Source organism: Perca flavescens, chromosome 1, assembly GCF_004354835.1.
Source record: "Perca flavescens isolate YP-PL-M2 chromosome 1, PFLA_1.0, whole genome shotgun sequence".
Classification (NCBI taxonomy): domain Eukaryota; kingdom Metazoa; phylum Chordata; class Actinopteri; order Perciformes; family Percidae; genus Perca; species Perca flavescens.
The window spans coordinates 41,724,262-41,736,287 of NC_041331.1; the positions used below are offsets into that span (position 1 = coordinate 41,724,262).

The window sequence follows — 12,026 nt, forward strand, 5'->3', positions numbered from 1 at the left end:
TTGGATCTGTACGCAAGTGCGGTGGTCCTTGTTGCAGTCCGAATAGTTTGAATGTATGTTCACAGATGGGGATTACCACCAAGTAATCAAATGAACATTATGAACCAACCAGATGGCTCCCTGATAGCATCATGCATGTGGAGTCTTCAAGTAGTTGGAAGGACAACCCAGTCTCACGGCAGTTCGTGAAATGTTCACGTAATTTTATCTATTGATTCACGTATACGGACATGTTCATCTTGTTTTTTTTTTTTCCTGATTTTTTTAAACTAATGTATTTCAATGGGAAGCATCTTTCGTGATCACAGCACGATTCTTTCTGCCAGTCGGGCTGCAGCAGAGAAGCTGTATACAGCTTCGCTATTATTGATATTTTTAGCCATATAACCGCAGTTTTAGCTTATGTTTCCATGACACGCGGGACAACAACAGGACGGTTTGGGTTTAGGAAAAGAAGAACGGGACAGTTGGGTTTAGGTAAAGAAGAACGGGACAGTTGGGTTTAGGTAAAGAAGAACGGGACAGTTGGGTTTAGATAAAGAAGAATGGGACAGTTGGGTTTAGGAAAAGAAGAACGGGACAGTTGGGTTTAGGTAAAGAAGAACGGGACAGTTGGGTTTAGGTAAAGAAGAACGGGACAGTTGGGTTTAGGTAAAGAAGAACGGGACAGTTGGGTTTAGGTAAAGAAGAACGGGACAGTTGGGTTTAGGTAAAGAAGAACGGGACAGTTGGGTTTAGGTAAAGAAGAACGGGACAGTTGGGTTTAGGAAAAGAAGAACGGGACAGTTGGGTTTAGGTAAAGAAGAACGGGACGGTTGGGTTTAGATAAAGAAGAACGGGACAGTTGGGTTTAGAACGGGACAGTTGGGTTTAGGTAAAGGAGAAAGGGACAGTTGGGTTTAGATAAAGAAGAACGGGACAGTTGGGTTTAGGAAACGTGATATGCGGGACATGAACCCGGGTCTCCGGGGTGAAAGTCCTGTGTTGTTTAACCCGTCCACCCCCCCGACCAACCTCCCTACGCAGATTTCTTCTCATCGTTTTCCAAAGAATCGTGCTGTGATCACGAAAGATGCTTCCCATTGAAATACATTAGTTTAAAAAATGTGCTGACCATCACAAAAAAAACTAGATAAACGTGTCCATGTACACGTAATCAATAGATTAAATTACGTGAACATTTCACAAACTGCCGTGACACTGGGCTGGGAAGGAAGGGCGCTGGGCTTTGAAGCTAATTTGACATTGCAGCCACTTATGTGTCCATCACGTGATGCCCAGAAAGACTTTTCCCCCATAGACTAAAGAGACATCTGTAAATTGATGGATACATTTTTTTTTTTTGCGTTACAACCCCAGAGAAATTATTCGTTTCACAATCACAATTTGATCCATATGGTCCGATAAAATTTGGAAAGTCTAGAAGAGACGCACGATTACATCATTTAATCCCCATTCAAGTTAGCGGAGCGCTAAACCGTGGCTGGTGGAGGTCTCTAGTGCGCCTGCTCTATGGGCCGGAGAGTATAGGTAATCATTCGGGGAAGTTGATACACGGCAGTTGAACTTTTTTGGGCTTTCATAGGAATGAGCATGGCTCTGCCTCAAACGCTGTGTCCAGGTTTTACTCTACATCCATGGTTACCGCCAGGTAATCAAATGAACTTCCTGATCCAACCAGAAGGCTTCCCAACCAGTTTAGTCAGATTAAGCCGTAACAAACATCACATCCTGTTTTATGCAGAAATACATCAACGCTATGACAGAAGACTTTTAAACATAACCATCTTGTTTGTTCCACCTATAAATAAAAGAGTCATTAATGTTTATTTCCTCCTCTGATTTGTGTTACAGTTAGAGCAGATCCAGAAGCACACGTGGTACCTGTAAGTATATCCGACTGTTAACGCTCTATGTTGAGTGTCTGTGTGTATGTCCACATTAAAGGGTAACTACCATTATATTCAGGGGTTAAATTGGGATTTGTTATGTGGGGGGGGCTTTCCCTAGGGGATACATTTGAAAAATAAACTGTTAAATGGCACTTTCTGGAGAGTTTTGTGCAAAGAAATGGAGAAATTGAGTCTTATATAATATGTGCAAAACTGCAAGGTTAAGAGCCTATACTTTGCATTTTGTAGTATATACAGGTATTAGGGCATTTAGCATTTACATTACTGTTAATCAGTCATCACTTGATTACACATTGTATTACCTTGTTATGATATAAGAAGTGACCCATATAATGGGCCAAACATAATGTGCCACATGAAGAGACAGTGCAGCATATGACGGTAGCAACAGCTGAGAAGATTTGGGTCTGCGGTGACCAGGTCCACCTCACACAACCTTCCTTCTCCCAATCTCTCTCTTTACTAACCCACACACACACAGAGTCACACACACACATTTAAGCTTTAGGAGTAGGCATTTTATCTGTTAATCCTAACAACGTAGACACTTTATTTTATTTTTTTATTTGTAGTTTATTTAAATAGGGACAGATACAAAAAACAAATAAAAATCTGATGCCTGTATCACAGTGTTTGTAGCCATGTCTAATTTGCAAGACCGGTCCCTAGGAGGAACAGTTCAAATAATAAAAGAAGTCAATTTTTTACAGTGAATACAATAAAATATCCAAAAAACAGTTAACAGCAATAAAAATAAGTGTAGTAAATAAACACATTAACTCGGACTCACACAGATGCACACCTCACATACACACAGCTATACATTTCATATGGCATGATCTCACAACTTTGGCGTTATGTAGTTGACCCGCGGTGGTGAATTGTCTGCAGTGCTGCGCGGGTTGGTGCCGTGTTCTGATTGTTCTCATCCAACCCAGCCAAGACAAACTAGACATGCCATTTCAGAAATCTTTAATTTATTGTCAGAAATATCATGTTTTCAAAAGCATCACTTTTATCAAATTCCATGTGACATATTTAGACTGCAAGCAGGCACATCCGGACAAACGAGCAGGCTTATGTGCCGGGGCTGAGCCCCGGAGAGCCCCAGCCCAATTTAACCCCTGGCTATATTCAACCCTATTGTCCCATGTTTTTATGTCTAACTGACTCATGGGAAACAACAATCTTTGACATTGGTCCAGTATTAAGCAAGATCGCTGCAGTCGGCAGCGGCGAAACAAGCTACAATGGTTATTTCTACCTCTTTTGGGGATTGGGTTGCCTTTGAATTTTTTAAGGGGGACAAATATACCTCTTGGAAAATATCCGTCATGCTTACGTGCTCCTGCTTCCCCTTTTGAAGTTATTCTACTTGTTTGCTTATCAGGAAGTATTGGGCAGAGGAGCACACCTCCATTCAGGTTCCAGCTGCCCAATGTGCTCTTAGAGACTTTTTTTCCATCCTAACATGAGGCCAGTTACACAATGGCTGCGTGGCGTGAGCGTGGCGTTTCTGTTGCATTTTTCTACGTCTTTACACACCAGAAACGTGTCTGACGCGCTGCTGCTGCTGCTGCTGCTGCTGCTAGCCTCGTCTGGACACATGGATGTTTCCCATTGATAAAATGAAATACCATGTTAAACATAAATATACACCGATATGATTACAGCAAAGACAACGTCGGCAGTATTGACGGCAAAATAGGCTCCAGAATATTTCCTTCTGTATTGACAGGTGCAATATTATGTAATGAAATGTTTTTTAATTACATTTATGTCAAAACCTTGAGACTTTCAGACATCAAAATGTCATTTATTAATATGTATTTGTGTCTAAATGACATATAAAGATCTTTTCCTATTCTATTTTTCCTGGAAACGCTTCCAACACGCTTGCGTGTCGCGTTTTCGGTGCGAACCGCACCTGAGACGTGCGTGTCACGCAGGCAGCGTGCACGCTCTAACCTGTTACCATGGGAGCCAAAATATAAACGGACACGCCACGCAGCCAGTGTGTAACCGCGGCCTTACAGTTTTAAGGAAACTGAAGAAAGGTCAACTTGATAAAGCAGCCAGCCAGGGCCGGAGCAAGATGGTGCCTGCTGAGGCTCCAACCAAGAATTTTTTTCCCAACAGCCCCAAATCTTTTAGGGTTTTAAAATAACTTTCTGCCATTCAGCCTCAATTTTTTCTGTGACTGGACCGATCTTACTGGGGGCATATATCAACGTTTATCCCGTGAACTCTACTTAAAAAAGATTTCCAGATTAGTAATGCTGTTTGCGCCGAATTCCTACAATACCTATGTTACGTAACTTAAAAACTAGACTGAGTCATCCTCGACATGTTGTGTTCTGGTTTTCCGAATGATTAAGACAGTTGATCAATTACATATACAATACAAAACAGGACGTCGGCTTTACAGGATGATTCTTTTTCCTTTGCAACTATCATGGATGTAGGCTTGGGCTTAGCCCTGAATGTTTGTAACGTCTGGCTATGCTCCCGCTGCCAGCTAGAAGCAACTTATTGTCCCTCCAGAAAAACGTGATTATGCGATCGCGTAATTCAACGCATAATCAGCCAAAGTCCGCCTATTTATGACAACTTAGGCAGCATTTTTTCAAATACGGCGTACTTTCGCCGTACAAATTCACGATTTCCGCGCCAAAAATGCGAAAAAAAATTCCCATAATATATCTTAGCAGAAAGTTGAAAAATGTTGCGTTTACGTCACACAAGAGCAGCTATTCCTTCCCTGCTGCCATGGGAACGTTATGAAGTGACGTAATTACGTGACATGAACATCATCAAACCACAGTGTTTGGAAGTTCCCGCAATTTCATTGCATAGAATTGAATAAATATCCCGCATATTCCATCACATTTTTTAAGAAAACGTGCCGCATAATCAAGGATTTTTGCCCGCAACACTAACAAAAAAACTATTAAAAAACTTAAGTCCAAATGTGATTGTTTATGCCTTTAAACGCGTATGTGTGACTGAAAGTCTGAGCTCGATAGCAGATTTTGCTTGTCGGTAAGCTGCATGTGTTGTTGTGTTGCAGAGCTGGAAAGAACGAGCCGGAGCCCGAGCAGCCCGTCCCCAGGAAGGTGGCCATCAGGACTCTGGCTGCCACCGAGGAGATCGACCCAGACGTCCTGGAGAGCATGCACTCTCTGGGCTGCTTCAGGGACAAGGAGAAACTGACCAAAGACCTGCTGTCTGAGGAGTGAGTGAGGCGGAGGGAGGGGAAGAGAAAGATATATATCAGGGCTGGGACCGTATGCTTTTGTCCCGATTCGATTCTTCCACGATACATGAGGGCTGATTTGATTTGTGTTGCTATTCTAGAAGCTTTTGCTGTTCGATAGTATTGAGTATTGGGATTTTCTTTTCCTTCTTTAACCCTTGTGATGTCTTCCCATCGACCATCCAACTTTTTTTTTTTTTTTTTTTTTTTTGATGTTTTTGTCACTTTTTTCAAAGTGTCGGCACTTTTTTCCGATGTTTTTGTCACCTTTTTTTTCGACTTTTTGGTCACTTTTTTTCCATTTTTTATTTATTTTTTGTCACAAATTTTCGATGTTTTTGTCGATTTTATGATGATGGCGTCAGCGGTACCGTACAGCAAGTATTTAGGGGAATCATTGGTTCCCGATTCTAGGGAAAAGAATCAATTTTAAAAATAGTCGCAAAAAAAACAAAGTAACTTTTTTTGTATCATATTTTCTTCGCCAAGCTCGGGAGAGAAGACAGAATACTCTGTTCAAGAACAAGCTGTGAAATAACCTATAATTTAGTGAAATGTTTGAGCACTGCAGCTGACAATCAATGATTGAGACAGCAGACAAATTGTCTGTCTGAGGAAAATCTTGTATTTAATATTTCGTGTGATGATGGAGCATCTCACTGTCTCGCTCTGAACCAAAGGGCTCTCAGCTGACTGTCTTCTGTCTCTCTCTCCAGAGAAAACCAGGAAAAAATGATCTACTTCCTGCTGCTGGACCGCAAGGAGAGGTATCCGAGCCAAGAGGACCAGAACCTGCCGCCACGCACCGAGATCGGTAGGCCAGTCCATCTGAACTCGTGATTCTATACATGCTTGGTGATCGGCTGACTGCCATCATTTCATTTTGTTTGCAAGCGCCTCTGTCGTTCAGACTAGAGGTGTTGAAATTAATCAAATAATCGATGCATCGAATCGTGAACATGGACGATGCTGCATCGATAATCGGCCGAGCTCATAATCGATTATTTCTGTTTACAATTTAATGTAGGACCTGACAACATTTCTGTTTACATATTCTGTTATGTTTTGCACATTCAGGAGGTGCCATGTGCTCAGTGCTGTATAGTTTTATGTATCCAGTTTATTTAGTATTAGAGCACTGCAGAATGTTTGGTTTTTGAAGCTTGAAAATCTATGAATAAAATATCCTACATGGCTTTAATAGAAACATGGATTTGACGCATCGTGATGCATCGAGATATCGAATCGAATTCAATTGCTGACGTGATAATTGTAATCAAATCGGGAGATCAGTGAAGATTCACACCTCTAGTGCAGGGACTGTCCTCCTAGAAACGCACCCAGTCGTCGTTTGTACAAGCAGCGATTACGAGTCATATTTACGTTTGAAGTGGCGGCGCCCTCTAGTGGCCGTAGTAGTTATGACGGGAGCAAAGCAGGAAGTAAGGTGACGGAAGTAGAGCCAAATGTCCACATACAGAGGCGGGTTGGGGGGTTGGATGGGTCCAAGAAACACCGGACTTTCACCCAGGAGACCGGTGTTCATGTCCTGTTTGAAAATACTTCATACTTTATGGACGTCACGTTCTGTGTCACTGGAGGAAGGTCTGGCTAGTCCACACAGCATCCCGGGATGGGAGAAGAACGTGTTCTGGTTTATTGGCATTTATTTAAACCAATCACAGTCATCTTGGGCGGTGCTAAGCGCCGGATGGAGCCGCTGCTAAATGTGTACGTTCAAAAGTTGAGTTCTGAGCTCAGGGGCCGTGTTTCCTGACTTTGACTTCGAAAAATCCGACTTCCTAGTACAAATAGTGTCCGAACACGATCTGTTCTGCCTGCACGATCCTTCATGTGCATGTGCAAGATGTTTGCGCATGCGCAGATGATAATCCTGTTTTACCAAGGATACCACACTGCACGATCTGTTCCACGTTAGCCTCCACCGGGAAGCTAGCGTTATTTTACCTAACAGCTAATTCAGCTAACCGCTAGCTGACAGCTTGATTCAGTCTAAAATAATGTTAACTCAAACTAAACACTGGGAAAAGCAGGCTACAGCTAATTTAATATACTTTACAGTAATAACAGTAAAGACAAGTATTGAGTGATTGTATTTTAAATGAGCACAAGTAAAGTAGAACTGACGTAACAGCTGCAGATACATGTTAACGTTTATTTTCAGGTTTTATTTTGAGGGTCTTTTAAAGTTATTACATGCTGTCTCAGCTGGTGGTTAGCCGAATTAGCTGTTAGCAAAACTAACGTTAGCTTGCCTGTGGAGGCTAACGGCAGAACGCTACAATCAGCTAACGGTTCGCCGAATTAGCTGTTAGCTAAATTAACGTTGGAACGTAGTAATAACCCTCCAGATAAAATGGATGAATGGCCGTCAAGATAAAAAAAAACAAGGGACATTTTTATTTAATTACTGATTAAGTTTTGGCGATTTAGTTTTTCTGACCACTTCCTGTCCTTGTGTTCCCCCCCCCTTGCCCCCCACTCTTGTTGACCTTTGACCCCTGACCCTGATCAGCAGACCCTCCCAGGAAGCGCGTGGACTCGCCCATGCTGAGCCGCCACGGTAAGCGGCGGCCAGAGAGGAAGTCCATGGAGGTGCTGAGCGTCACGGAGGGAGGGTCGCCCGTCCCGGTGCGACGAGCCATCGACATGGCGACCAACGGTCAGAGGTAAGACCTGGAGATCTGCACGTGTGTGTGTGTGTGTGTGTGTGTGTGTGTGTGTGTGTGTGTGTCACACGCAGAGTGTAATTGGTGATGGTTGTTGCCAGTGATGATGCATAATGTATTTAATCTCAGTTCAGTGACATAAAGGAAGGAGGTTCAGCTCGGCAGCGCTTCATCAAAATATGACTTTTTCAAATTTATGTCCGTTTGCCTTCGCTCAACTTTGTCACAGTGTTGTATAACAATACCGGAGTAAAAGTACAAGTATCTTAGCAGAATATGTCTTTGGTAGAAGTTAAAGTCAACTTTTAGAATGTGACTTCTAAAAATCTAAATTTGATATTTACTGCACTTACAGAAAGTATCAAAAGTAATTGTATGATATTGTATGTATGAAGTAACAGTAAAAGTTAAAGATCCCATGGCATGAAAATGTCACTATATGAGGTTTTTTAACGTTAATATGAGTTTCCCCAGCCTGCCTATGGTCCCCCAGTGGCTAGAAATGGTGATAGGTGTAAACCGAGCCCTGGGTATCCTGCTCTGCCTTTGAGAAAATGAAAGCTCAGATGGGCCAATCAGGAATCTTCTCCTTATGAGGTCATAAGGAGCAAGGTTACCTCCCCTTTCTCTGCTTTGCCCACCCAGAATTTGGCCCACCCATGAGAGAGAGAGAGACATCATGGCTTTCAAACGAGCAAAGTGGCAGTTGGTCAAGACCACACCCCCACCCTCCACCTTGCCCCCCCCCTCTCTCCTCCTCAATAGCTACAGACACAGAAATGGCACATTAGGATTTCATTGTGGGACTGGCTCTAGTGGCTGTAATTCTGCACCAAGGCTCAATTTCGGGAAAAGAGACTTCAGATACAGTATTAGGGGACCACTAAGGTCTATATAAAAAGACTACAGATACAGTATTAGGGGACCACTAAGGTCTATATAAAAGAGACTTCAGATACAGTATTAGGGGACCACTAAGGCCTATATAAAAGAGACTTCAGATACAGTATTAGGGGACCACTAAGGCCTATATAAAAGAGACTTCAGATACAGTATTAGGGGACCACTAAGGTCTATATAAAAGAGACTTCAGATACAGTATTAGGGGACCACTAAGGTCTATATAAAAGAGACTTCAGATACAGTATTAGGGGACCACTAAGGTCCATATAAAAGAGACTTCAGATACAGTATTAGGGGACCACTAAGGTCTATATAAAAGAGACTTCAGATACAGTATTAGGGGACCACTAAGGTCTATATAAAAGAGACTTCAGATACAGTATTAGGGGACCACTAAGGTCTATATAAAAGAGACTTCAGATACAGTATTAGGGGACCACTAAGGTCTATATAAAAGAGACTTCAGATACAGTATTAGGGGACCACTAAGGTCTATATAAAAGAGACTTCAGATACAGTATTAGGGGACCACTAAGGTCTATATAAAAGAGACTTCAGATACAGTAGTAGGGGACCACTAAGGTCTATATAAAAGAGACTTAAGATACAGTATTAGGGGACCACTAAGGTCTATATAAAAGAGACTCAAGATACAGTATTAGGGGACCACTAAGGGGTATATAAAAGCATCCAAAGAGCACCATGTCATGGGACCTTTAAAACATTTTGTGAGGAAGAATCTTTCACTCTAACTTACTAAAACGTTTCTCAAGTAACGAAGATGCTTAGGGGAAATGTATTGGAGTAAAAGTGTACATTTTATTTAGGATATGTAGTGGAGTAAAAGTAAAAGTTTCCCATAATACAAACTAACACAAGTAAAGTACATATACGTGAAAACTCTAAGAACAGCTACAAAGTATTTGTACTTCATTACATTACAACACTGACTCGTGGCTTCACTGAGCTCTGTCGAGGTCACTGTGACGTTTGTCCACAGTCGTAAATCCTTTCCTTTCCTCCTTCAGCGAACTGCGGTTAAATACAGCACGCATCACACTCGCTCTGTCGGTTCAAGATGTACAGTATCATACGAGACCTGACCTTAACTCCTGTTCAGTGCGCTGTGAGCTCTGTGGGAAAATCCCACTGACTTTTAAAGGGTCAGTTGGTTGTTGTTTTTTTAACCCGGACCCTATTTCCACATTCATTTGTGTCCAAGTGACTAATGTGAACAAAAATCTTTGAAATTGGTCCAATACTGAGCAAGAACTCTGTAACCGGCAGCCATGAACCGGGCTGCAGTGTAACCCTATATAGGACAAATGTTCAGCGTCAGTTAGCGTCCACTAGCAGTGCTGTTTTTGCCGCTGACAGACTCAGATTATTATTCTAAGTGTCTGACAGCATTATGGAAAGGATCCCTACAGAGATAGACCTTTTAGTTAAAGAGTAAGATCCTTTTAGTTTAACATGAAACGCCTCCAAAGGCACCAATCACCAAACTCCACCAGACTCCATGTAAATAATCAGGATTTTTAGCGTGTATAGAGCCAGCATATCTCCACCAGACTCCATGTAAATAATCAGGACTTTTAGCGTGTATAGAGCCAGAATATCTCCACCAGACTCCATGTAAATAATCAGGACTTTTAGCGTGTATAGAGCCAGCATATCTCCACCAGACTCCATGTAAATAATCAGGACTTTTAGCGTGTATAGAGCTAGCATATCTCCACCAGACTCCATGTAAATAATCACTACTTTTAGTGTGTATAGAGCCAGCATATTTCAATGATAAAATTACTCTTTATTTAAGTTTAAGAGTCTGGTGGAGTTTGGTGATGGTGATTTTCGGGCTCTATCATTTAAACAAAAAGGATCTTACTCTTTAAAAAAAAGTTCTATCTCTGTAGGGACCCTTTCCATAATGTTTTCAGACACTTATCTAATATTAATCTAATAATCTGAGCATGTCAGTGGCAAAAAACAGCATTTTTAGTGGACGGAAATTGAAGGTGCGCAGTTCCCCCTTAACGTTACATTGCAGCTTGTTCTGCCGTTGCCGACTGCACCAGTCTCGTTCAATAGTGGACCAATTTTTAACAATGTTGTTCCCATCAGTCACTTAGACACAAAGATATGGAAAAATAGGGTCTAGGTTGAAATACACCTAAGCTACCCCTTGAAAATGCATGAACAGAACTCTCAGGTCTGTGCTGTGTGTGTGTACAGTGTGCATGGAGCATGCAGTCACAGAGGACAAGAAGCATCCCGGTTTAAAAAGCTGTAAACCTGAAATGTGTTTGGCAAGTTGGTGCATAAAGTGACTGACGATGTTTGAATTGTTGGGACGAACAGAGTGTGGCAGGTTGTAACTTTTAACAGTCAGAATATATCAAAGAGTCTTAGGGCCGTATCTTGCACCCGGCGCAGCGCAAAGTGTCTTTGCTAGTTTAAGACCGACACAGTTGTCGGTTTCCCATCCAGTGTCCACATCGTTTAAATAGCAAATGCACCAGCGCCCATCTTTTCACCCATGGACAGGGAGGTGTGTTCAGGTGCATTCTGGGCGTCTTGCTATCTTGAGGCAGCGGGAAGTGATCGCGCCATTGACCAACAAAAACCTGGTCTAAAGTCAATAACGCAGCATTTCATTGTTATTTTAACAGAGCATTAATGCTCCTAGGCTTGTGCACAGCGCGCGCACACTATGCATGTTACACACACAGAGACGCACAGCAGCACACACATACACACAAACACACACACACACACACACACACACACACACACACAGCAGCACACACACATACAGAAGATTACAAATAAAAATATTACGCGCAAGCAGATCAGTTTCTTCTCCTGAAAATCTCTCCTTCCTGCTCAGCAAATCCTCCATCATAACAGCAATGCTCCAAGGTCCAAACGCGCCAGGATTTAAAGGGAATGGGAGATGATCTCTGATTGGTTGATTGCATGTTGCCCCAAAACACACCTGCGCCAGGCACTTCATGAAATAGGGCCCATAATGTTTGAAGGAGGTTCAGATAGTTCGTTAACAGAACCATCTGAGAAGCCGTCATTGGAAACTGTTTGGGAAAGGGCAGACCCTTTAAAAAGAAATACCTGGCAGGTGATTGGATGAACCATCCGTCCATGACGTCCGCCATTGTTGTTTGGAACGGAAACAGTCGCGGCCGTCACACACACCTAAACCACGGCCATAGCTGCCAGTAGCTCTTCAGGAAGTATTACTTAAAT

At 42.3% G+C, this 12,026-nt stretch overlaps 1 protein-coding gene across 1 annotated transcript in view; it reads left to right on the plus strand.

Annotated features, from left to right (window-relative positions):
• Positions 1 to 12,026, plus strand: part of LOC114561149 (serine/threonine-protein kinase BRSK2) — a 199,922-nt gene that overhangs the window by 141,439 nt on the left and 46,457 nt on the right. Inside the window, exons 9-12 of the mRNA XM_028586925.1 lie at positions 1,855 to 1,886; positions 4,984 to 5,148; positions 5,886 to 5,983; positions 7,709 to 7,859. Coding sequence (XP_028442726.1) covers positions 1,855 to 1,886; positions 4,984 to 5,148; positions 5,886 to 5,983; positions 7,709 to 7,859 — 446 coding nt within the window. The remainder of the gene's footprint in view (positions 1 to 1,854; positions 1,887 to 4,983; positions 5,149 to 5,885; positions 5,984 to 7,708; positions 7,860 to 12,026) is intronic.